At 45.5% G+C, this 26,710-nt stretch overlaps 1 protein-coding gene across 3 annotated transcripts in view; it reads left to right on the forward strand.

Moving 5' to 3' along the window:
* LOC129394093 (otoancorin-like) overlaps positions 1–11,078 on the forward strand; it is a 34,741-nt gene extending 23,663 nt beyond the window's left edge. Inside the window, exons 7-9 of one of the 3 annotated variants that reach the window (XR_010110246.1) lie at positions 3,160–3,355; positions 6,566–6,632; positions 7,969–8,030. Coding sequence is in view for 2 of the 3 variants with exons in the window: in XM_063597534.1 (XP_063453604.1) it covers positions 3,160–3,355; positions 6,566–6,632; positions 7,969–8,080 (375 nt within the window). In the remaining variant the exon portion in view is untranslated. Of the gene's footprint in view, positions 1–3,159; positions 3,356–6,565; positions 7,622–7,968 lie in introns of those variants that run through there. The other 2 variants (XM_063597534.1, XM_055099293.2) reach the window with 2 other exon arrangements.
* Positions 11,079–26,710: the final 15,632 nt, after the last annotated feature.

Raw genomic sequence — 26,710 nt, forward strand, 5'->3', positions numbered from 1 at the left:
AAAAATACAAAATTAGCTGGGCGTGGTGGTGGATGCCTGTAATCCCAGTTACTTGGGAGGCTGAGGCAGGAGAATCACTTGAACCCGGGAGACAGAGGTTGCAATGAGCCAAGACCACACCATTGCACTCCAGCCTGGGCAACAAGAGCGAAACAATCTCTCTCTCTCTATATATATTTTCTATACATATATATTTTTAGTTGATTTAAAGAAAAGTATTAGGAAAATCACAAGAAGACAGGTGAAAAACTGCTATGAAAAAATTGAGAGGGTGAAATTGGATCATTTGAAGGAAGGGAAGCAGGGTATCTAATGACCTTGCAACCCTTTTTTCTGTCTGTATACAAGATTAGGGGAGTGTTTGGTGGGAATAGTCTGCTCTGATGAGGAGGCAGTGATTCTGGTGTTCCTGTTTGCTGCGTAATGTGGGAACACATTTTGTCCAGCACTTCTGGATAAAACACACAAACCAGGCTCGACAAACTCCCCCAGTGCCACATCACTTGTTCATTTCAAGAAAGATAGCCGAGGCCGGGGGCAGTGGCTCACACTTGTAATCCCAGCACTTTGGGAGGTTGAGGAGGGTGGATCACAAGGTCAGGAGATTGAGACCATCGTGGCTAACATGGTGAAACCCTGTCTCTACTAAAAATACAAAAAAATTAGCTGGGGTGGTCACGTGTGCCTGTAGTCCCAGCTACTTGGAAGGCTGAGGCAGGAGAATGGCATGAACCTGGGGGGCGGAGCTTGCAGTGAGCCAAGATCGCTCCACTACACGCTAGCCTGGGCGACAGAGCGAGACTCTGTCTCAAAAAAAAAAAAGAAAGCCGACCTTCAATCACTTCAGCATCCTGGACAGTTCCGAGCACATTGCAGGCATAATAGCTGTTTGAGGGCAATAAATAGCAGTCCTCAAAGCCATTGAGCAAATACCTACTTCCCCTCTGGGGCACTCTGCATGGGACAAGCAGCTTGGTCTTGGATGCTGGCATTTTGCTAAGCACTTTCTCTTGGTCTTGTTTGGAGTGCTGTTGTGCTGCTTCCTTGTACAGGTATTTATCTATTCCAGAAATCCCTACTGATCACCTACATTGTGGCAGGCTCCAGGGTAGGTGCACCTAAGAATGCACAGGTGAAGGGGTTATCACATAGTGCCTTCAGGGGCCTAAAAGGTAACATAAGGTGCAGTAGGCTGGGTAGAGACCGAAGTGAACTGGAGAGCCCTGTCTAAATGTGGAGGCTGCTTCTCATTCCTAGCACATTCGTGCAGTGTGGCCATGTGGGCCCAGGATTGCTGAATTTTCCTTTTCACTTTTTTCGAGAAGAAGTCAGAAATCTTCATTTTCATATGGAATTGCTTGATAATTAAATGTTGGCAGCCAATCTGAATTTATTTTTGAAAACACAGTGCCGTAGGCCTAGAGATTCAATCTGGCCTGTGGGTCGCAAGTCAGCAACATTGATAAAAGAGATAATTTTTAGAATACAGACTCTGTGTTAATGGTATATGGAAGCCAAAAAAGTACCTCTGTGACCACCCCACCGTGTGTGTGTGTGTGTGTGTGTGTGTGTGTGTGTGTGTGTAGTGAGAGGAGAGGAGGTGATGCTGAATTTTAATTTTTTTGAGACAAAGTCTCACTCTGTTGCCCAAGGGAGTGCAGTGGCACAATGATGGCTCCCTGCACCCTTGATCCCCTGGGCTCAAGCAATCCTCTCACATCAGCCTCAGTAACTAGGACTACACACTTGGCTAATTAAAAAAACTTTTTGTAGAGAAGGGGGGTCTCACTGTGTTGCCCAGGCTGGTCTCGAACTCCTGAGCTCCGTTAATCATTCTGCCTCAGCCTCCTAAAGTGCTGGGATTGTAGGCATGCGCCATGGCACTTGACCGACCAGATGCTGAATCTTGGAGAACAGCTGGCGATGAAGAAGAAACAGTGTTCCAGGCAGAAGGAGGTGCACAGAAAGATGCTGCCTCTAGGGAACTGTAAATATTGGCACCCACTCTCCTGGAGTGAAGAATGCCATGTGTGAGGCTGGAGAGGTGGGCAGAGTTTTTTCCAGGAGCCTGAACTGTGTTCTGGAGTGGGGTTCCTGGAAGGGCTTTACACAGAGGGATATGATTCCAGGGAAGTATCTACCTGGACAAAAGAGGAGGAGAGGGTGACTGACAGGAGAGGAAGGGATGAGGGAGCATAAGCATCTTTCCCAGATTCTTCAGGGCCTTTAGAAAATAAACATGATGATATAGAGTCCCCTTCGTATTCCAGTCCCATTGGAACGAGTCACCAAGTCCTTTGATCTGGAAGTGACTTCAGAAGACACCTTGTTCACAGTCCTTGAAGACATAGTCTGGCCGGCAGAATTTCCATAGCAGATATCACCAGTAGATGACTGCATTTTCCCTCCATGGAGCCCTCACAGAGCTCATCACATGGTGCTCAGGCAGTCAAACCAAAGGATCAGAATCAGTCAGCAGAGGAGATGAGTTCTCTATGCTGTCTCACATTTATCCCCAAAGCCCAGGGAGGCTGTGTAATTTCTTCAAGGTGACACAGCAAGTATGTGGCAGAGCAGGGGCTCAAATTCAGGCCTCTGATCTTTAAGGCCTGTGTTTCCCCCTCCACATCAGTGTTTCAGGAGGTGGAAGACTTGAAGCACTGGGAAGCTGTCTTGCATTGCATTAAACAACATTGCCGCATAGGGAGGAAATCATGCTTCCCTTTTCAACTCTCCATTAGTACTTCTAAATACCTCAAGAAGGAAGTGTCAATTTAACCCTGTATAATACATTTTATATTCTCTCTCTCTCTCTTTTTCTTCAAGAGGCCAGGGGTTCAGATATTGTTGGCGGACAAATCTAGCTAGGATTCAACAATATTGTTTTATTTTTATTTTGCGGCTCCTATTTAATGCTTGCTTATGGCAAGTCTGCCGGCTTTCCGTTTTTGGAAACTTCCATTTTAAATTTTCTATTTTTAAATGCATTTATTTTGGTAGTGCAAGAGTGATCTAATTTTAAGGAAATATCTTAAAGAGGACCACACATGATACACACAAGGGGATGGCAAAGTTGTGTGCATCCTGCGCGGACGCCCGAGATGTGGGAAATCCGGGGAGGGGCCCCGTGTGAGGGTGCTGCCCCTTTGCCTCCTGCAGGAGCTGTCCGCGGAGCAGATCGCCTCCCTGGGTCCGGAGAACGCCGCGGCGGTGACCCACGCCCAGCGCCGGCGGCTCAGTTCACTGCAGCTGCAGAGCCTCCAGCAGGCGCTAGATGGCGCCAAGACTCACTCCTGGCAGGACGCGCCCGCTAGCGCCGGTCCCACTAGAACCTCATCCTCGCGTTCTCCCGCAGGTGAGCGGAGCCGCCCTCTGCCCCGCGTCCCAGCCCCACTCTCCTTCCTTGTCCTCCCTGTCAGGCCTGGGGTGGGGAGGTTCTTAAGATTCAGAGCGAGGTCTCTGACAGTCACTGGGGATTCTGCCCTCAGTGAAAAACCCAAAGTCCCTATCAAGCTTCCCTACCAAGCTTCAGAATTAGTGATTCTCAACTATGGCTGCCCTTGGGTGGGGGGCATTAAACATCTTCCAGTTCTCCCGCCCCTACCCAGGACGCATAACATCAGAAACTCAGGACTAATTTCATTTTAGCCGCTCCTTTGCAAACTCCCTCCTCACTATCCAATAATAATGAACTATTATTATTATTATTATTATTATTATTATTTTGACTCAGAGTCTCGCCCTGTCGCCCAGGCTGGAGTGCAGTGCCACGATCTCGGCTCACTGCAACCTCCACCTCCCAGGCTCAAGCGATCCTCCCACCTCAGCCTCCCAGTAGCTAGGATCACAGGTGTGTGCCACCATACCTGGTTAATTTTTGTATTTTTAGTAGAGATGGGGCTTCACCATGTTGGCCAAGCTGGTCTTGAACTCCTGACCTCAGGTCATCTGCCCACCTCAGCCTCCCAAAGTGTTGGGATTACAGGCGCGAGCCACCAAGCCTGGCCTGTCCAATATTAATTAATTCAACCCATGTTTACTGGGCACCTGCTATGTTCCAAGTCTGCAGTAGGGGCTGGGAATACAGAGGTGAGCAAGATAGATAAGGCCCTCTTGTAAATGAAGAAGATATTTCAAATCTGACAAGACCAGGGAGGGTGATAGTGACTGAGGGCTGAGCTAAGATAGAGAAGCCTCCCCAGGGAGTGGCATTGGATCCTGGGAACATGGCCTTCTTTCCTTTTTCTCCCCCATGCCTTTCTTACAGCTCTCCCCATTTCCCCTTCACTTTCTCACTTCTTTATGGTGCCTTCTGTTCTTAACACCACATTTGGACCATGCTCTGGGGAGATAGCTTCTAACAAGATGGGGAACAGAGATGTTCCCTGCCCTCATTGAGCTCTCGGTGCAGCCTGGCGGGGAGGGAAGACATGTACCCTGGTGAACATGAGGCAGGTGCTGGGTGCTGAGATGGGGAACACACATGGGTCAGAAAACCTCCTAAAGTCAGTGATGTCTCAGGTGAGACACAAGGTGAGAAGAAGATGTGCTTAGCGAGGTAGACAGTGTCTCAGGAATAGGTACCGGCATGGGCAAGTGCCCAGAGAAGTCAGAGGACTTGGTGCTTGACTAAAACCTCCACTCCACCTTTTCCTGACTTGAATGTCTCCCTATCCTGCCTTCACATAGGGATGGTGAATTGGAGTATTCCCCATTTCTGCAGCCAAAAGTGGCCAGAGGTGGCACTTGAAAACATAAATCATGCCTTTTGATGTATTATATTATTACTTTAAAACACTTTTCATTGAGGCTGGGCACATTGGCTCATGCCTGTAATCCTAGCACTTTGGGAGGCCGAGGTGGGCGGATCACCTGAGGTCAGGAGTTTTGAGACCAGCCTGGCCAACATGGCAAAACCCCGTCTCTACTAAAAATACAAAAATTAGCCGGGTGTGGTGGGGGGCACCTGTAATCCCAGCTATTCAGGAGGCTAAGGCAGGAGAGTTGCTTGAACACTGGGGGCAGAGGTTGCAGTGAGCTGAGATCATGCCAGTTCACTCCAGCCTGGGCAAAAGAGCAAAACTCCATCACAAACAAACAAACAGCAACAAAAAAAAACTTTGCATTGAAATATGATATGCATATATTTAAAAGTTATTTGTAAATGTTATAGCGTTTTGCATGAATAGATAATATGTGCAATAGATAATGCACAGGGTTCCAAATATATAAAGTCTGAAAGGCATGTGGTGAAACCTTGTCCTCCAGCCCCTGTCCCCCAGCCACCCTGTTCCCTCCCCAGAGGCAACCAATGTTAGCAGCTTCTTGTGTATTTGTCCAGAGATATTCTATGCATACACAGCAAATCAAATATAGATGATCTCTGCACTTTTCACAAAAGCTTATTATACACCTTATTCTGCACCTTGTATTTTTCACCTAACCATATACTTTGGAGGGAGTTCTGTATCTGTGCACAGGAGCTGTGCCATTGTTGGTTTTATGGCTATGCCATAACTGTATTCAACCAGAGGTCTGTAGATGGACCTTGCAGTTGTTTCTATTTTTTTTTTTTTTTTTTTTTTGCTGTTATGAACAATGCTGCAGCTCCTGACCTGATATAATTTGCATCTGTGCAGTATGTCTGTAGGATAAACTCTTCAAAGTGAGATTGCTAGATCACAGGGTCTGCATTTATAATTTTGATGGATGTTGGTCGGATGTGGCAGCTTATGCCTGTAATCCCAGCACTTTGGGAGGCTGAGGCAGGTGGATCACTTGGGGTTAGAAGTTTGAGATGAGCCTGGCCAACATGGTGAAACCCCGTCTCTACTAAAAATGCAAAAATTAGCCAGGTGTGGTGGCACATGCCTTAGTCCCAGTTACTAGGGAAGCTGAGGCAGAGGAATCGCTTGAACCTGGGAGACAGAGGCTACAGTGAGCCGAGATGGCGCCATTGCACTCCATCCTGGGTGACAGAGCGAGACTCTGTCTTCAATTTTTTTTTTTAATGGATGTTGTCAAATCCCCTGCAGAAAGGTGTGACCAGTTTTCCCTTGAAACAGCAGTGTCAGAAAGTGATGAGGGCCCCTTAAAAAGATGTTCCCTGCATGTCCCTGGCTGGGCAAGATCCTGGATGCCCCTCCTTCATTCACCCCAAGGGCCTAAGTGAGGGCTGCCATTGGATGATCCCTTCCTATGGACCAGAGCCCTAATCTTTTCTTTCCTAAAGTTGCTTAATCATCGGAATCACCTGGGAGAGATGCTTAAAATACAAATTCCTGGGTCTCCTGGCAGACTTGCTAAATCAGAATCTCCAGGGGATCCTGGAATTGGTGTTTCTAACAAGCTCCCTAGTACATGTTGACTGACACAATCTCATTTAATTCTCACTCCCCCACCCCTCCTCCTCTTTGGGGGTCATTGTTCCCATTTAAGAGATGAACAAATCAAGGCTCTGCATCAAGTGGTCCCAGAGAGAGACTCGGGGAGTTGGACATGATGTGTCTACCTTCTGCTTGCTGCCAGAACTTCATGTGTACTCTTATTTTGTATTTGCTTTTAGGAGCTCTCCAGTCGTGGGGTCTTTGGCTTGGTTGTCCCCTGCTGGTTCTAATGGCCAAGCTCCTGTGGTGAGTGGCCTGAGCGCATCGTCCTGTGTTGCCCCAAGCAGCTGGCCAACGTGTGTAGAGACAGGATGCTCCAGATGGTGGGACACCGTTCCCTGGATCCAGACCCTCATCTAGGGCAGGGAAAGCCTGGGGCCTTGATGGTGAAAATGCACCCCAAATGAAAAATAATTATTAAAAATGATCTTGCAAATTATTTTTAATTTTTTTAAATTTTAATTTTTGTTAGTACATAGTAGGTATATATATTTATGGGGTACATGAGATGTTTTGATACAGGCATGCGATGTGTAATAATCGCATCATGTAAAATGGGGTATCCATTACCTCAAACCTTTATCCTTTGTGTTACAAACAATCCAACTGTACTCTTTTAGTTATTTTAAAATGTGCGATTAAATTACTATTGACTATAGGGTCGGGTGCAGTGGCTCACGCCTGTAATCCCAGCACTGTGGGAGGTCGAAGCAGGTGGATCACCTGAGGTCAGGAGTTCAAGACCAGCCTGGCCAACATGGTGAAACCCCATCTCTATAAAAATACAAAAATTAGCTGGACATGGTGGTGTGCGCCTGTAATTCCAGCTACTCGGGAGGCTGAGGCAGGAGAATCGCTTGAACTGAGGAGGCAGAAGTTGCAGTGGGCAGAGACCATGCCACTGCCCTCTAGCCTGGGTGACAGAGTGACTTTATCTCAAAAAAAAGAAATTACTGTTGACTCTAGTCATCCTGTTGTGCTATGGAAGAGTAGGTCTTACTCATCTTTCTGTTTTTTTTTTTGTACCCATTAACCATCTGCCTCCTCCCCACCAACTCTCCCATTACCCTTCCCAGCCTCTGTTCACTGTCCTTCTACTCTATCTCCATGGGTTTAATTGTTTTGATTTTTGATCTTGCAAATTCTTAAGCCCACTCATCTCCTCAGCAGGAAGCCCTTCTCTGTCCCATTGCAGCCTCTTTTGTTTTCCAGCTTGGAGACAGAGAACCTGTGGGGAAGGAAGGGTGTTTTCTGTTAACAGCACGAGACCCTTACAATCAAGTTGCTGCCCTCACTTTAGAGAGATACCAGAGAGAGGCAGTGCAAGAAAAGGCACCATTTTAGCCAGGGCCTCATCTAGTTTCTACTTGGGCTTAATTTCACTTTCTTGAAGCTACAGGCTACATTGGATTTCTCCTCTACGATATTTAGCAGAGCTGAAATAAATGAATCCCTGAGCAGAAGCCAGTATTCTTGCCTGATTGCTGGGACTAATTGATGTTTTGGTGGGCACTGCATTGGTTGGAAATTAAAACATTTAACATGGCTCAACGTTAAATCAATTTAAAAATACATTTTTCAGGTGTCTTCCATTTCCTTGGGACTCAGCTGAATGGATGGCTGTGAAGTTATCATTAAACTCTCAAAATATTCCCTGTTTTTGGTGGAGATGGTGGTGGCTCTTCTGGTTTTAAGTTGCTCTGGGCTTTGGGGAATTGGTTGAAATAAAAAATAAAAGTACATTGGGTAAGTCAGTCACTGATGTGATCCTGGCGGCCTGAGAAAACTCCACCCACTGGCTCGATCCTGCTAGAATGAAGTTACTTCCGGGAATTGCCAGGATGTTTTTAGCCTTAGGTTTAGGAAGTCAGGGCTCAGGGAAGGGGGGCAGCAGCGGTGTTTGCAAACACCTTCTCGAAGACAGCATCACAGCTGCGTGTCAGGGCGTTTCCCTGGTGGCATCCTAGGTGCTTCTGTTCTGCCATCAGCACACCTTGGGTTCTCCTCCTAGTCACCTAACCACAGTAGACATCTCATCTGGAGGTAAGAAAACTGCATGTTTCTGAAAATCTTGGTGTCCCTAAAAGGCGGTGGATTTTACAAAGCGTCATGAGTAGGTGTTGCAGAGGCTGGAGTGTATTTTCAGAGGTCACGTGGTTTTATAGAAAACTAAGACTGCAGTGTGAAAGGTGTGATCCTGCACGTGTTATTTAATGTCTGACTTGGTTTTCCTTCATCCTGGCAGGGAAGTGGCAGCAAATGGGTGCTCCTCAGGTACAGAACATTAATTTTTTTGTTTTTGTTTTTGAGATGGAGTCTCACTCTGTCACCCAGGCTGGAGTGGAGTGGCATGATCTTGGTTCGCTGCAACATCCACCTCCCGGGTTCAAGTGATTCTCCTGCCTCAGCCTCCTGAGTAGCTGGGATTACAGGCATGCGTCACCATGCCCAGCTAAGTTTTGCATTTTTGGTGGAGATGGGATTTCACCACGTTGGCCAGGCTGGTCTTGAACTCCTGGCCTCAAGTGATCCGCCTGCCTTGGCCTCCTAAAGTGCTGAGATTACAGGCATGAGCCACTGTGCTTGGTCCAGAACATTAATTTTCTTACAAACAGCAGCCCCCAGTTTAGCTGGGCTGGACCAGCTGCTTGGAGAGGGGTTCTTGATGAGAACGTGTCTGCACAGACTCCCATGAGGATGTCCTTGGATCTCAATCGGTATTCTCACTTTCTGCCGGTCTTGGATTATCCTGGACAAGAAAAAGCAAACAGTAACAAAATCCACTCTCCTGCGAGTCAGGCTTCACACTGCCAACTTCATGTAGCTTTTGTATTTCATCTCTTTCTGATCTAATTCCTGTTTCTTTCCTCCCATCTTGAATAATGACTCCCATTACAGAGGGCTGACTCTGGGTCAGGCTGTCTAAGGGCTTTCACTGTGTCATTAGCTCATTTCATTGTGGCCATGCTCCTGCTGGGTAGGCACTGTTAGGATTCCCATTTTCCAGATGAGGGGACAGAGTGTGAGAGAGGTTAAGGAGCTCTTGTCTAAGCTTCCCAGATAGGACAAATTTGAATCCTGACTTCTTTATCTCTGCACTGTGCTGCCTCCTGGATGGGTGTCCTTTAACTTTTCTAATAAGTCAGATCAGAGAGAGATTCTGTAAATCCCTTCACCTCCTCCTCTGGCGGGAGGACAGTTTGCCTCACAGCACATATAATTGGTGATCACCCCAGGCAGGAAGACAAATCTAGCTGATGCCCTGCAGGAACCCCAGGGTCTCAGGTTGAAATGTGCAGTCCTTTGCATGCAGGAAAGCAGCAGGTCACGCTGGCAGGTGCTGCTCCCATTCACCTTTCAATGTCAGCTCTCCTGATGGATTTCTAGCCTCCATCCTTCACAGCCCTCCTCAGCTGAAGGCAGGGATCACTGGCACTTGTATGCAGATCACAGCATGTTGGCTTTGGTTCTTATCAGTCAGGACCTGTGCCATTCTGGCTTCTAAATTTTTTGAATATCACCCCAGTTAGATCCTTTTGCAGAATCTCTACCTTCAGGCCCACTCCAGACACCAAGCCTGGCTTGATGGGGGCTGCAACTTCAGCCTAACATCCAGTGGAACTTACAATGAAGTTATCTTCTCTAGTCCTGGTACCCAGGGGTTCAGCCACAGCTGCTTGTGATGGGCTGTACTACCAAACAGAGGTTACTGTGTCTTGGGGCATGTGTGTGTTTACTCTGCTTTACTGAAGTCATGGAAGAGAGTTACAACACAGTAAACAACTTAATATTCAATACTAGGCATTTTTTGTCCTTAAAAGTCCTTTGCCCACTTTTGCCTCTTGAGGGGCCTTTAGAAATATTGGGCCAGGCGTGGTGGCTCATACCTATAATCTTAGCACTTTGGGAGGCTGAGGCAGGAGGATCACTTGAGGTCAGGAGTTCATGTCCAGCATGGGCAACATAGGGAAATCCTGTCCCTACCAAAAAAAAAAAAAAAAAAAAAAAAAAGGTTGGGGGCAGTGGGTGGGTCACTCCTGTAATCCCAGTATTTTAGGAGGCTGAGGCGGGCAGGTATCTGAGCTCAGGAGTTCAAGACCAGCCTGGGCAACATGGTGAAACCTCGTCTCTAGTAAAATACAAAAAATTAGCTGGGAGTGGTTGCACGTGCCTGTAGTCCCAGCTACTTGGGAGGCTAAGCAGGAGAATTGCTTGAACCTGGGGGGTGGAGGTTGCAGTGAGCTGAGATTGCACCACTACATCTGAGTCTGGGCAACAGAGTGAGACTCTGTCTCCAAAAAAAGAAAAATTAGCCCCCGCCTGGTGGCACACACCTGTAGTCCCAGCCACTCAGGAGGCTGAAGTGGGAGGATCGGTTGAGCCCAGAATTTTGAGGCTGCAATGAACTATGATTGTGCCACTGCACTCCAGCCTGGGTGATGGGATGATCTATATCTATCTGTATATGAGATATATATCTCTCATATATGAGAGATATATATCTCATATACAGAAAAGCGTAATACAAACTACCTATGGTATTGGAAGAATCCCAGGAATCGTTGGAGGTCTTGAATGAATTTGAAGAGGGTACTCAGTTCAAGACTACTTTAAGACACACATTTTGTAGATGTCCCAACTAGACACTGTGTGGCCTGGGAATATAGATGTAGATAGATATCTATATCTATCTGTATATGAGACATATAGCTCTCATATCTTATATATATGAGATATATTTCATATATATAAGAAAATAATATATGAGATACGTATAACTCATGTATATGATAATATATCATATATAAGATAATATATGAGATATATATCAAAGATTATATTTAGATATATAATATATCTAGATTATATTTAGATATATAAGCTATATATAATCTTATATATGATATATATTTCTTATAAATATATTATAACATAATATAATTGAAAAAAAGTAAACATTGCAGAATTCCCAGGCCACACAGTATCTAGTTGGGACATCTACAAAGTGTGTGTCTTAAAGTAGTCTTGAACTGAGTACCCTCTTCAAATTCATTCAAGACCTCCAACTATTCCTGGGATTCTTCCAATACCATAGGTAGTTTGTATTACGCTTTTCTGTTGTCGCTTCCCCGATTACTGATTGTTTCAGAAAGAGACATGGGCTTGGCTGATCCATGCAGATATCTGCAGCTTGCCAGCAGCTGAAGTCTTTATTTGCCTTTATCTCCGTTGTGGCCTCTGATGAGCCAGACTACAGAGATGCTGATGAAATCTGGGAGGCAATGGTGGAGGCTGTAGTTTCCCAGGAGAACTCTGGCCCTGGGGAATTCCTTCCAGTCTCTGAGTCCCTGTGGCACATCTCCATGTGTGGCAAACTAGGTGATTGCTCCTAGTGATTCTGCTTAGTTCCTTTATTAGAATTATAAGCTTTTTGCCATGTGACTTTGTAGTACATCTCAATAGGTAGAGTCTAATTCCTTGCCCTTCTAACTTTGGGCTTTGGTCATTGGAATGTGAGCAGACACAACATTTTTCCCCCAGCAGAAGTTTTAAATGTGCTGCATGATTTGACTTGACCTCTTGGCAATTGCTTCTCATGTGAAGGGACATGTGGAGCAGACCTGAACTCAACCCAAACCTTGGAGCCAAGCTGAGCTCAGCAGAACCTAGCTGAGCTCAGCCAAGCCAAACCCAGTGTAATCACAGCCAACCTGAAGACTCAGAAGCAAGAAACAAATATTTGTTATAGGGATCTATTGGGATTTGAGAGTTATTTCTCTTTTTTTAAGTTATTATTTTTTTTTGAGATGGACTCTCACTTTGTCACCCAGGCTGGAGTGCAGTGGAGTGATCTCGGCTCACTGCAACCTCTGCCTCCTGGGTTCAAGCACCACTAGTGCCTCAGCCTCCCGAGTATCTGGGATTACAGGCATGTGCCACCTTGCTTGGCTAATTTTTGTATTTTTTGGTAGAGACAGGGTTTCGCCATGATGGCCAGGCTGGTCTCAAACTCCTGACCTCAGGTAATCCACCCGCCTTAGCCTCCCAAAGTGCTGGGGTTATAGGCATGAGCCACCGTGCCAGGCCTAGGGAGTTCCTTGTTATTGTAGCAAAAGCTGTCTTATATATCATGTCATTAACATGCCCACCTTACACAGTGCTGGTCCCATTCTGATGACAGGAAGATGATACATTTTATCCTTTACCCTTACCATCATTTACTATGTACACTATACCCAGTTGTCAAGCTCTTCTGCCTCCAAAAAGTGCTATGGTACTTGATACCCGATAATGGTCTTTAACTTCTGTCATGCACCCATTTATTTCCCATCTTCCAGACCAAGGGTCCTAGAAATCACAGGAAAGCTGGGGTCAGAACTTATACTCATAACATGGTTGTTCCACCTACTTTGCCATGGCAGACTTTGTATCTCATGGCTCACTTAACTACTTCCCTTGAGCACTCACTGTTCTAACACTCATTTCCCCCAAATCTATAACTTAGCTTCTCTCCCTGGTGCAATCAAGGCCCTTTTACCTGGAGTCTCCCAGAAGGATTTTCAGGTCATGTGCTATATTAGGTCATCCTTAGGGAAGAACGTTCCAATTGAAGAAGCCATCTGACTCTCCCCCAGGTGTGTGGTCATCTTCTCTGCTCATGCTGGAAGATGGAAGCCCCTTTGAAGTAACTTAGTTCAACAAGTCTGCCCTTAAGTTGTCTTCCCCCTGGGGATCTGCCCCATCTTCGTCTTCTCCCTGCCACACCAGGTTCATTGAGAGCTCACTCTCCCCCATGGTCCTCTCTCATGCTCCCTGGCATCTTGCAACAGGGAACTTGAGATGCTGATGGGCAGTTGGGTGGATTCTCAATGGTGGCCAGTCCAGCTCTAGGACCTGCCATACTGGAAAGGGTTTGGGGTTGGAGGAATCGGCATGACAACTCCCCAGCCTGTATTCCACCCAAATGTAAGCTTCTGTGGGCAGGAGGCTCATCTGTCTTGTTCACTGCCGTGTTGCTACTGCCAAGCAGTCCCCAGTAGGCTGGTCATGGCTGGTGTCCATTACATATTTGTGCAGTGTATGGGTGAACATACACACGTCCTTTCTGAAACAAAATTGAACTCAGTAGGACACTCACTCAGGCAAAGATTGGGAAACTTTAGATCCATTCTGGAGGAGGGGGGAGATAGAATCAGAATATATTCATTTAACAAACATTTATGGAGAACCTACTTTTTTGGCAGACCCCATGCTACAGAAACAACAGTACACAAAGCCCTGCTTTCATGAAGCTTACAGTCTACTGGGGGCTGGGAGAGGCAGACCATAAACACACACATGCACACATATACATGTTCATATCCACACACCCCTGTATCAGAGAGTGATAAATATTATGGAGCAAAGAAATCTGGAGGAAAGGATCGACAGCTCCAGATGGTGATGGTAGGGATAGGGGTGGTGGAGAACAAGCTTTAATAAAACATTAGGTGGTCAGTAAAGGCTCTGCCCTCAAGAGGGATACAATCACTTCTTAAAGGTCCCACCTCTCATGCTCCCACTTTTGGGATTCAGTTTCAACATGAGTTTTGGGGGGTCATTTGAATCATAGCACATGGTGTCCACCATCAGCTCTAAGTTTACAGCCTAACACTCCCGCAATAACAAGAAAGAGAGAGAGAGACAGAGAGAGAGAGAGAGAGAGAGAGAGAGAGAATGATCTTTCCTAGTTACTTCAGCAAAAGTCCCCAGGTTAGGTCTGATTGGGCTTGCTTGAGGCAGGTGCCCATTTCTGATCTGACCACTGTGGCCCAGACAATGGTTACACCAATTGGCCAAGGCTAGGTCTGATTACCCTAAATCCTACCACAAATAACATTGACTGAGCAGGAAAGGACTGATTCCAGAAGAGATCAATTACTAAAATGTGGTAGGCAGAATTCTGAGATGGCCCCCAAGATCCCTGCTCCCTGGTGTGCACAATCTGTGCAATCTCCTCCTCTCCAGTGCTGCACAATTAGAGGATGTGATGGAATAGCCCTGCCCTGACTGGGCTACTAGTTAGTTGATTTTGAGTTAATCAAAAGGGAGAGCATCTGGGTGGGCCTGACCTAATCAGGTGCACCTTTAAAAGGGACTAGGCCCTTCCTGAAGTCAGAGATGCTCAAAGTGTGAGAAAGCCTATGGAGAGGGCACAGGGCAAGGACCTAGGTTTGTCTTTAGGAGGTAAGAGAGGTCTCTGGTCGATAGCCAGCAAGAAAACAAGACCTCAGTCATATTGATGCAGGGTAGATGAACTCCAAACTGGGGCTTAGCCTGTGAGGGTTCTTGGCCTTGCCCAGGAAAGAATTCAAGGGCAAGCTGGAGGTAGAAGAAAACAGCTTTACTGAAGCGGTGGTGTTACAGCTCCTGCAGTGTTACAGCTCCATGACGGCTCCTGCAGAGCAGGGCTACCCTGTAAGCAGAGAGTGGCATCTCTGGGCAGTTTTGCAGTCATATTTATACCTGCTTTTAATTATATGCAGATTCAAGGGTGGTTTCTGCAGAACTTTCTAGAGAAGGGGTAGTAACTTTAGGTCATCAGGTCATTGCCATGGAAAGGGGTGGTAACTCCCAGGTATTGCCGTGTCAATGGTAAACTGACCTGGCACACTGGTGGGTGTGTCTTAGGGAAAGCTGCTTCCCTCCCAGCTCTGTTTTAGTTAGTCCTGAACTTGGTCCGGTGTCCAAGCCCCACCTCCAGAGTCAAGTCCTGCCTCCTATCTCAAGATAATCAGAAGGAGCGGAAGTCTGAAAACAACCAATCATCCTGGAAGAAGACCCTGAGCTTTAGATAAGACTACAGCTCCAGCTGACACCTTGATTTCAGCCCCATGAGACCCTGAGCAGAGAATCCGGTTGAGCCATGCTTGGATTTTGACCTATAGAGCTGTGAGATAATACATTTGTGTTGCTTTAGTTGATGCACTTCTGTCAATTTGTTACACAGCAATGAGAACTGAATAAAGGAGAAACAAATGCTAGGTAGACAGAAGCGACGGATGTGCATGAGGAGCTGAGACAGACAGCTGCCTGGAATTGAGCCTTACTTAGCCTGGAAGGTATGACTATGTCTGTGAATCCTCATTGGAAGAAGTTTTATTGGTCAGACATCCTGTTCCATGTCAGCCTCTCCCTCTAGGATCTTTTGCTTCCTGCAAGGAGTGGGGCCTGGTATGTTTATCTTTTGCATTTATCATTTATAGGGACTCAGCATCAATTCATCCTTTCCCACAGTATTGTGAATTTCCTTTGGGGAAGCACACTTTTGGTACTCTCCAGTGGATTAGGTGGCATTAGCCCCACCTTCACTCCAGTGCTGGGCCCTGATTCCCTTAAGTCAATTAGCATACTCCATTCCCCAGGCCATAATGACTGATTCAGGGATGGACCAAAGAGAGCCAGGCTTTGGATTTTTTATTCAACTGTCAGAGTAAAGAGAAAGAACTTCTCTTTCCTCTGCACATGAATTGGGCAGCCATCTTGAAATAGTAAGAAGAGAAGCTTTATAAAGGAATGAAATTAAGAAATGGAGTGAGAAGAATGGAGTTAAGAAATGGTGTGAGGTCAGGCATGGTGGCTGACACTTGTAATCCCAGAACTTTGGGAGGCTTAGGTGGGTGGGAGGATTACATGAGCCCAGGAGTTCGAGACCAGCCCTGGCAACATAGTGAGACTGCCTGTTTCTATAAATAATGAAAAGAATTAGCTGGGCATTGTGGTGCATGCCTGTGGTCCTAGCCACTCAGGAGGCTGAGGTGGGAGGATTGCTTGAGCCTGGGAGGTTGAGGCTATAGTGAGCTGAGATTGCACCATTGCACTCCAGCTTGGGTGACAGAGTGAGATCCTGTTAAAAAAAAAAAAAGAGAGAGAGAAAGAAGGAAAGACAAAAAGAAAAAGAAAGAAAGAAAGAAAAAAAGAAAAAAGAAAGGGCGTGAGAAACACTGGGTCCTGGCAAAAGATTTTGGCACCTGCATCAAACCATACCTGCAGGTTTGCCCCTGGACCTTTCAGTTATATGAACAAATATGGGTTGGATTTCCTTATACTTACAAGTAGTTGGGTTGCTTTCTTTTTTCCTGTTTATTTTTCTTGCTCATGAGATGCACACAAATTGTTTTTTATTATGGGTATAAGTGATCACAAACTGCCCATTTTCTCTATAACCTGAACAGAGAGAGTATGGGCATCTCAGCTTCACTGGGCCACAGCATCAATCTTTACCCTGAATTCAGCTTTGATGCACCTGAGTGCCTGATGAGCTACAGGGATCCTGTTTTTGAAAACTTTACGTGGGTGACAAAATAGCAAAATAGTGTGTGAGGCCTTTGCCTTGAGACCTGGGTTTGTTCCGGAGACAACTGTAATGGAGGAGAGAGATTTGCTCCTCCCACTCTCCTCGCTGACATTTGGCCTCAGGGGACTGAGTCATACCCGACTGACTCCATGTATATAAGTTTGAATGGCAGTCTGGTAGTCCAACCAGGTGATGCTTCCTGTCCCCTGAGGGTAGCCAATATCATCTCCTGCTTTTCTTCCTCCTGATTTAGCATCACTCAGGGCAGGAATTCTGGGCTGGAGGAGAGGGGCCTATAGTTCTCTTGTATGGTCTGAGTTTGCTCACACAGCAACCTGCTCTTATCTAGTCTGATTTTTTTCAACGGCATCCTGTTGTACCTTGTCATCTGGCTCTGTGGACAGGCCTTTCTGGTCTTCACACTGATGCAGGTTTGTTAGTTTTTTTCCTGCTTGTTAATGTATAGTCAGGAATTTAACATCCTTGACTGTCCTCATCATCGGACACCCTCACTAGTCTTGTCAAGTCTTAGCTATACAAATGAAAGCATGGAAGCTTGGAGGTGATATGTCATGATGCTGAATCCTAGGACTGAGCCCCGTGAATATGCTGTTAAGGTTCTTCAATCCCCACTTGCCTTCTGGGCCTGCCACTCTTGCAACATCCTTGTGTCATGCTCAAAGACCTTTGCAGTGCCCAGTTCTGTGTTTCCTAACAGTGTCTTTGTTTTGGGTGCATTCTTTGATATTGGATGCTTGAAATGGACTAATCAGGTCCTGGCAGGCAATGGATGCACATTAAAATCAATTACTTGAGGACAGTTTAGCAAAGAGAGTATTTACAGAAGCATGGACTGGGTTAAATGAAACAAAGGATGTGAGGTACTCTGAAATTGTCAACAGCACAGAGCCCTTACCAACCAGGTCTAAAAGGGAAGGGGAGAGAGACTCCTGGAATCCAGAAAGAACTGTAGTGTGATTACTCAACCTTCCTACACTGCATAGACAAAACCAGTTTGCTGAGACTGTGGTATTGCAGTGAAGAAAGAGTTTAATTAACTTGAGGCTAGCCATGTGGAAGAACTGGAGTTATCACTCAAATCAGTCTCCCCCAAAACTTGGAGGTTGTGGTGGTTTTTCTTTTCTTTTCTTTTGTTTTTGAGGTGGAGTTTTGCTCTTGTTGCCTGGGCTGGTGTGCAATGGTGTGCTCTTGGCTCGCCGCAACCTCCGCCCCCTGAGTTCAAGTGATTCTCCTGCTTCAGCCTCCCAAGTAGCTGGGATTACAGGTATGTGCCACCATGCCCGGCTAATTATGTATTTTCGGTAGAGACAGGTTTTCTCCATGTTGGTCAGGCTGGTCTCGAACTCCTGACCTCAGGTGATCCCCTTGCCTTGGCCTCCCAAAGTGCTGAGATTACAGGTATGAGCCACCGCACCCAGCCTGTGGTTTTTCAAAAATAGTTTGGTGGGCAGAGGACTAGGCAATGGGTGCTGCTGATTAGTTGGGGATGCAATAGAGGTGTGGGAAATGGTCCTGGTGCTCTGAGTCCACCTCTGGGTAGGGGCCACAGGACCAGTTGAGTCATGAGTTACAAGTCCAGGTGGGGTCAGTTATTTGCCAGAATGCAAAGTCTGAAAAACATCTCACAAGACCAATCCTAGGTTCTATAATAGTGATGTTATCTATAGGAGCAATTGGGGAAGTCACAAATCTTGTGACTTATAGAACAATGGCTGGTTCTAAAACTATGCCTAAGACTATGCCTCCATTTTAGCAGAATTCAGGCCCCTCCCTAATCTTGTGGCCTTTCCTTAGTTTTACAAAGGTGGTTTCAGCCCTGAAACAATGAGGGAATCAGTTTTAGTGGAACACTATTATCATCCTTGCTTTCAAATTAAACTCTAAACTAAATTCCTGTCCAGGTGCAGTAGCTCACACCTGCAATCCCAGCACTTTGGGATGCCAAGGCAGGCAGATCGCTTGAGCCCAGGAGTTCAAGACCAGACTGGGCAACATGGCGAAGCCCCATCTCCACAAAAAATACAAAAAAGTTAACATGCGCCTGCAGTCCTAGCTACTCTGGAGGCTGAGGTGGGAGGACCACCCTGAGACCAGGGAATTCGAGGCTGTGGTGAGCCGTGATCATGCCACTGCACTCCAGCCTGGGCGACAGAGTGAGGCCTTGTCTCAAAAAGCAAATAAATAAAATAAAATAATTCATCCCATGATTAACTTGGCCTATGCCCAGGAATGAGTGAGGACAGTTAGCCTGTGAGGCTAGAAACAAGATGGAGTCAGCAACACCAGATTCTCTCACTGTCATAATCTTTGCAAAGGCAGCTTCAGTAGCTGTGAGAAAGAGCCGCCCAACAAGGGCTGTAGCAGCTTTTCCCAGTGGCGCCAATGCTTCCCTAGTCCAGGCTCTGGGGAATTCTCTCTTGGAAGACGCAGCAGGCTGGAGTTGAGGGTGGGGACTTTAATCCTCCTCTGCACATTGCCAGGAACCACCTTTTCCCTTCCAGAGCAGACTTTCATTTTAAAAGTTATTTTGTGTTCAGCTTCTGAAAGTCCATGTGTTTGCTCATTCCCAGGAGAATTTTTATGACTTCTACACTTTTAAAAAGCTCATGTGAAGCTGCCTGGCTTTCTGTCTAGGTTTTGGATACCTTCTGCTTGCGCCTCCAAATCCGCTGTCCGTTCTTCTCAACTCTGGTGTGCCCAGGGAGCCAGACTGGCCAATGGGGACCCAGTAGGAGATTGGAGGGTGGAAGGGGAGGTCAGGGTATTTATTCCCTTGGCTTCTTTCCTTCCGGGCTGAGAGTTTGCAGTGGCTCAGGTTCTCCCTAAAGGCCACAGTTCCTGTTGGGCAGCTCTGTCTTACAGCGACAGCTCTCTCTGGGTTCCGGGATTCTCTCTCTCTCTCCTTCCCTTTTAGACCCCACTGTTGATAATACCAGCGTGCTCCACATCCTTGTTTTCTCTTAATCCTGTCCACACTTCTGTAAATAATCTCTTTCCTAAACTGTCCTCAATTACCCCATTGGAGTGTGCATCTGTTTTTTGCTGGGGCCTTGATTGCTCCATTTCAAACACCCAGTGTCAAAGAATTCACCCCTGAAGGCTGCAAGGGGAACCTCAGGGAAAGCTTCCGCAATGTCTGTCTGTTTCCAGGTGGTAGTCCACCTCCGGCGTAGCCTGGACCAGGTCAATCAATGCTGCCTATTTTATATGATCAAGTTTGTCATTGAGGTCGTGAAGATGCATACCTCTTACTTCTGGCTTGGGGACAGTTGGGCACTGCCCCGTAGTTAATGACTGTGGATACAGTTCTCAAATTAATCTGGGTGTCAGCTGAGTCCATCAGCCAGTGAGTAGCCCCTGATTGCGTGGCCAAGGAAAACCAAAACTCCACCAGGGTTTCTGCAAATGACTGTCTCAGGACTCCTTCTAGTTGCATGCTATCGATGTACCTCCTTGCCCCAGGTGTGAATCCTCTGAAATAATTCATAGTGGAACATTGTGGTAGACAGCTTCTAAGATGACCCCAAATGATCCCTGCCACCTCATATTCATGTCCTTTTGTGACCCCTTGCCCTGACTGTGGGCTGGACCTAGTGACTAGCTTTTATTTTTTTATTTTCACTTAAAAAATAATTTCTCGGCCAGGTACGGTGGCTCACGCCTGTAATCCTAGCACTATGGGAGGCTGAGGCAGGCGGATCACGAGGTCAGGAGTTCAAGACCAGCCTGGCCAACATAGTGAAACCTTGTCTCTACTTAAAAAAAAATGCAAAAATTAGCTGGGTATGGTGGTGTGCTCTTGTAGTCCCAGCTACTTGGGAGGCTGAGGCAGAAGAATAGCTTGAATCCAGGAGGTGGGGGTTGCAGTGAGCTGACAGTGAGCTGTCTCTTTTTTTGAGACAGGGTCTTGCTCTGTGGCCCAGGATGAGTACAGTGACACAATCATGGCTCACTGCAGCCTTGAACTCCTGGGCTCAAGCAATCCTCCCACCTCAGCCTTCCAAGTAGTTGGGACCACAGGTGCACATCACAATGCCTGGCTAATTTTTAATTTTATTGTAGAGAGGAAGTCTCCCTATGTTGCCCAGGCTGGTCTTGATTTCCTAGGCTCAAGTGATCCTTCTGCCCCAGCCTCCCAAAGTGCTGGGGTTATTGGCATGAGCCACTGCGAACAGCCTATAATTTCAACTTTTATTTTAGATATAGGGGATACATGTGCAGGTTTGTTACATGGGTATGTTGTCTGTTGCTGATGTTTGGGGTATGACTGGTTCTGTCACCCAAATAGTGAGCATAGTTTGTCAGCCCTTTTGTCTCTCCCTTTCTCTCTCATCTAGCTGTTCCCGTTTTTTTTTGTTTTTTTTTTTTTTGTTTGTTTGTTTTTTGAGACAGAGTCTTGCTCTGTTGCCCAGGCTGGAGTGCAGTGGCATGATCTTGGCTCACTGCAACCTCCACCTTCCAAATTCAAGTGATCCTCATGCCTCAGCCTCCTGAGTAGCTGGGATTACAGGTGCTTGCCACCACGCCCTGCTAATTTTTGTATTTTTAGTAGAGACAGGGTTTTGCCATGTTGGCCAGGCTGGTCTTGAACTCCTGACCTCAAGTGATCCGCCCAGCTTGGCCTCCCAAAGTGCTGGGATTATAGGTGTGAGCCACCATGCCCAGCTGTAGTCCCCAGTTTTTATTGTTCATATGTTTATATCCATGTGTACCCAACGTTTAGCTCTTGCTTATAAATGAGAACATGCAGTATTTGGTTTTCCATTCCTACGTTAATTCACCTAGGAAAATGGCTGCCAGCTGCATCTATGTAGCTGCAAAGGGTATGATTTTGTTCCTTTTTATGGATGTGTAGTATTCCATGGTATATATGTACCACATTTTCTTTTTCCAATCCTCCATTGATGGGCACCTAGGTTGATTCAATGTCTTTGCTTTTGTGAATAGTGCTGCAATGAACATATGAGTGACTAGCTTTTAATCAGTAGAACACAGCAAAGGTGATAGCATTTCAGTTTGAGATTAGGTTACCAAACACACGGACTTCTGTCTTGCTAGCACACACTCTGTCTTGCCTTCTTGCTGTTACTGAACCTAACTTGGGTCCTCCTGCCCAGCACAGCAAAACCAAACATTGATATTGGGATTGTAGCAAGAGGAAGTGGGGTATTTATTGGAGGGGCACCAAGCAAAGATAATTAGTTAATGCTTAAGTCCCAAGCTCCAGGATGGCTTATAGGTAAGAATTTATAATTGCAGGAAGGCAGAGGTTACATGCAAAGTTATAAATCAATATATGGGAGGCTCTACATTGGTTTGACCTAAAAAGGCAGGACGTCTCAAAGTGGGAACCCATGGGTCAAAGGTAGATTTAAAGATGTTTTGATTTGTAATTGGCTTAGGAGGAGAAGCCTTGTCTAAAAATTTGAGATCAGTGGAATGTTAGTTCTGGCCTGGGGTGTGACTTCCTCTACTCCCCTTAGGAAGAAATTTAGAACCGAGAAAAGTGTTAAGAGTTTAGCCTTCAGGTCCCCCTTATCTGAGTCCTATGTGTTGCTGGACCCATTTAGTGGGGAGTCCTCATTTTTGAAAAACAATCTATGAACACTAGTTTTTATAGGGAAGCCAAACATCCCATGATTTTAACTTTTTTGCCCATTATTCTAAGCTACTATTATCTTCTTGCTTATTAAGTTGTTTATTGATGTATTTATTTATTTTTGAGACAGAGTCTTTCTCCATTGCCCAGGCTGGAGTGCAATGGCATGATCTCGGCTCACTGCAACCTCCACCTCCTGGGTTCAAGTAATTCTCCTGCTTCAGCCTCCTGAGTAGCTGGGACTACAGGCATGCGCCACCACTCCTGGCTAATTTTGTATTTTCAGTAGAGATGGGGTTTTGTCATGTTGGCCAAGCTGGTCTTGAACTCCTGACTTCAAGTGATCCACCTGCCTCGGCTTCCCAAAGTGCTGGGATTACAGGCATGAGCCCCCGTGCCCAGCCTTATTTATTTTTTAAGGGTTAGCTAAGTGCCTGGAATTTTTCTTAAAGGAACTTAAGATTTTTCTTTATTTCTATGTTTGAGGGTGGGAGTGCTGCATGTCCCTAAGAGAGGTCCCTGTTCTGCCTCATTGCCTGCTTGCTCTGATAAATCAAGCTGTTGTGTTGTGAGCTGCCCTTCGGAGAGGCCCACGTGGCAAGGATCTGAAAGTGGCTTCTGACAACAGTTCATGAGAAACGAATCCTGCCAATAATCATGTGGGTGCACTTGGAAGTGGATCCTGCCTCAGTCGAGTCTTGAGATGAGACCTAGCTTACACCTAGATAGCAACCCATGGGAGACCCTGAAGCAGGGGGCCCATCTTCGAATTCCTAACCCACAGAAACTGTGAGATAATAAATGTGTTGTTTTAAGCCACTGAGTTTTGGAATAATTTGTTACACAGCAATAGATAGCCAATATAGCAGTGTAGACTTTAGTTGATGATTCCAGTGGGGAGACCAAAGTGAAATTTACATTGCACACTTCACAAAAAGTAACTAACTAACCAACCCATCAGTCATTTCTGTGCTTCCTCAGCCCTCTCAATGCTGAGGGCTCCTCTTTCTTGCTCTTGTTCTCTCTCAATATCATTTTCTAATTTGGCCATGTCTAGCTTCATTGCATATTATCTTTCTCTGGATTGTCAGTTTTTTCTGTGTCCATTTTGGCAGAGAATTTTAGTTTTTTGTGATTTTTTTTCTTTAGAGATGGAGTCTCACTCTGTTGCCCAGGCTGGCCTCAAAGTCCTGGGCTTAAGCAATCCTCCCCACTTGGCCTCCCAGAGTGCTGGGATTACAGGCATGAGCCATCACACCTGGCCCTTTCTGACTTCTACTCCCAAACGTGTTGGCCAACTCCTCAAGATATTCAGCAGGAAAAAATCCTCTCTATTAATGCAGCACACCTTTCCTGGGCAGCAGTGTGGGTAATAGATTCATGAAATATCTATTACATAAGTCTCTCAGCTTCTTCCTGCATATATTGCTATTCAACTGCTTAAAGCTATTGAAAAATTCATGCAAACAAAATTTTAATCTAACAGAGAAAATATCTTTGTGACATTGTTCAAATCAAGTTATATCATGTATGAAGGAGAAGCACATTCCACCGAGAAAAGCTTTTTAAACTCTCTGCTTTTTGACATTTTAACCGGTATGTTAGATAAGAAGACTGGTATGGAAATATAGTTAGCAACATTGTTGGAAAATATAGGCTAGAAAAGAGTTCAAGAATATGTATCCATTGAACTTGATGAAATAATTTTAGAAGCTGAGGCTGTGAAATCTTGACAGCAAAACTGAAGAGACACTGTAGAGTTCCCATTTTGCAGATTTATATTTGGTTGGTTCATGCAGGCAGACTCCAGGAGAACTAAGACTTTGTTAAATACCTAACACATACCCAGTAAGAAGGATAAATGTAGGTATTCACATCAGGGTTTTAAACACGTGATCCAATAAATCAGCAAAAAGGCAGCAAAGCAATTGTAGTAATGGTTAAAAAAAAAAAAAAAAAAGGAGTGGGGAAGACTTCAGGAGCAGGAATTGTATAAAAATACATCCAAATGTGGCTATTTCTGACTACTTCATTTAAATGTGAGCCTCTATCCGTTCTCACCTGGATTCCAGCAAGAACTTCCTAGCAGTTTTCTCTGTTTGAGATTTGCTTTCTTGGGGTCTATTTTCAACAAGGCAACTGGAATAATACTTAAAAAAAAAGTATCAGGCTGGGCGCGGGGGCTCATGCCTGTAATCTTGGTACTTTGGGAGGCTGAGGTAGGAAGGATCACTTGAGGTCAGGAGTTTGAGACCAGCCTGGGCAACATAGCTAGACTCTGTCTTTACAATACATAAATAAATAAGTAAATACATACATTAGTCAGGTGTGGTGGCACATGCCTGTAGTCCCAGCTGCTTGGGAGGCTGAGGTGGGAGGATCACTTGAGCCTGGGAGGTTGAGGCTGCAGGGAGATGTGTCCCTGCCACTGCATTCCAGCCTGAGTGACAGAGTGAGACCCCGTCTCCAATCTCTCTCTCTCTCTTCTATCTATCTTCTATTTAATTTATCTATCTATCTATACACACACACGAAGTATCAGAACATTATTCATGATAGCCAAAAGGTTAAAAAAAACCCAAATGTCCATTAGCTGAATGGATAGTTAAATTGTTGTACAGTATATCCATACAATGAAACATTACTTGGCAATTTAAAAAATGAAGTATGAGTAGTCATATTTATAGAGACAGAAAGTACAATGGTGGTTGCCATGTCAGGGACTGGGGTGGGGTGGGGAATGGGAATTGTTGTTTAATGGGTACAGAGTTTCAGTTTGGAGAGGTGACAAGAGTTCTGGAGATGGATGGTGGGTATGGTTAAACAACAGTGTGAATATACTTACTGCCATGAAACGATACACTTGAAAATGGTAAAGATTGTTAAAAAAAAACCCAAAAGGACTGAAGTGCTGATATATGCTACAACATAGACGAACCTTGAAAATCTTATTCTAAGAAGCCAGATGCAAAATGTCACATGTTGTATGATTCCATTGATATGAAATGTTCAGAATAGGCAAATGTATAGAAAGTAGATTAGTGGTTGCCCAAGGCTGGGTAGGGGTTTTGCGGGAAGGGTTGAGAAAATGGGGAGTGACTGCTAATGGGTAAAGACTTAAATGGGTGATGGGATGATAAAAAGTTCTAAAGTAGATTACGGGCAGGTGTCGTGGCTCATGCCTGTAATCCCAGCACTTTGGACCCGAGGCAGGTGGATCACTTGAAGCCAGGAGTTTGAGACAAGCATGGCCAACATGGTGAAACCCCATCTCTACTAAAAATACAAAAATTAGCCAGGCGTGATGGCACATGCCTGTAATCCTAGTTACTTGGGAGGCCAAAGTGGGAGGACCGCTTGAACTCAGGAGATGGAGGATGCAGTGAGCTGAGATCACGCCACTGCACTCCAGCTCTGGACAATAGAGCTAGACTCTGTCTAAAAAAAAAAAAAAATTATAATGATGGTTGTACTACATTGTGAATATATAAAAATCCATTGAATTGTAAACTTTAAATGGGTGAATTTTATGTCAATTAAAGCTATTTTTTAAAAAAGACCTATATGAAAAACTTGAATTTTGGGGAGTTAGTTGTATTAACCAGGCCCTATCCAGTCTTTTTTTTTAATTTAGAGATGGGGGTCTCACTCTGTCACCCAGGCTGGGGTGCAGTGGTGTGATCATAGCTCACTTCAGCTTCCCAAAGAGCTGGGATTACAGGCGGATGCCACAATGTCTGGCTAACTAAAAAAAAATTTTTAAGAGATGAGGGGTCTCACTATGTTGCCCAGGCTGGTCTTCAACTCCTGGCCTCAAGTGATCCTCTCGCCTCAGCTCACAGGCGTGAGCCACCATACCTGGCTTATCTAAGAAAGCCACCATACCTGGCTTATCTTTCTCTCATCTTGAGAAAGAATGAATTCAGTTTGGTTACTGCACATTGAAGAGCAAGCTATCCTCAACATCCAGTAACACACCATAGCCTTTCCAAAGGTAGAAATGGTGATAGGGTCAAATAAGTATTTGTTTCACAGCATTTGAAGAAAAAAAGGCAGATTATGTTATTCCTTTGCTCAAAACCTTCCAGTGGTTTTCCATGTTAATGAGTGGAAACTAAAGTTCTTAAAATTGCCTACAAGGTCCAATACACTCAGTTTCCCACCTGCGACTTGTTTGAGCTTACCCCCTACTTCCTTCAGCCATGCTGACCTTCTCCCCATCCGTCCCATGCCCTGGACCCACTCCTGCCCCAGGCCTTTGCACCTGCTGGCTGTGACCTCTGCCTCCAAAATTGTTTTGCCAAATTCCCTCATAGCTTGCTCACTTATACCTTCTTTAGTTCAAATGTCACTTCTTGGCCACCTGTC

The sequence above is a fragment of the Pan paniscus genome, chromosome 18 (assembly GCF_029289425.2).
Source record: "Pan paniscus chromosome 18, NHGRI_mPanPan1-v2.0_pri, whole genome shotgun sequence".
NCBI lineage: Eukaryota > Metazoa > Chordata > Mammalia > Primates > Hominidae > Pan > Pan paniscus.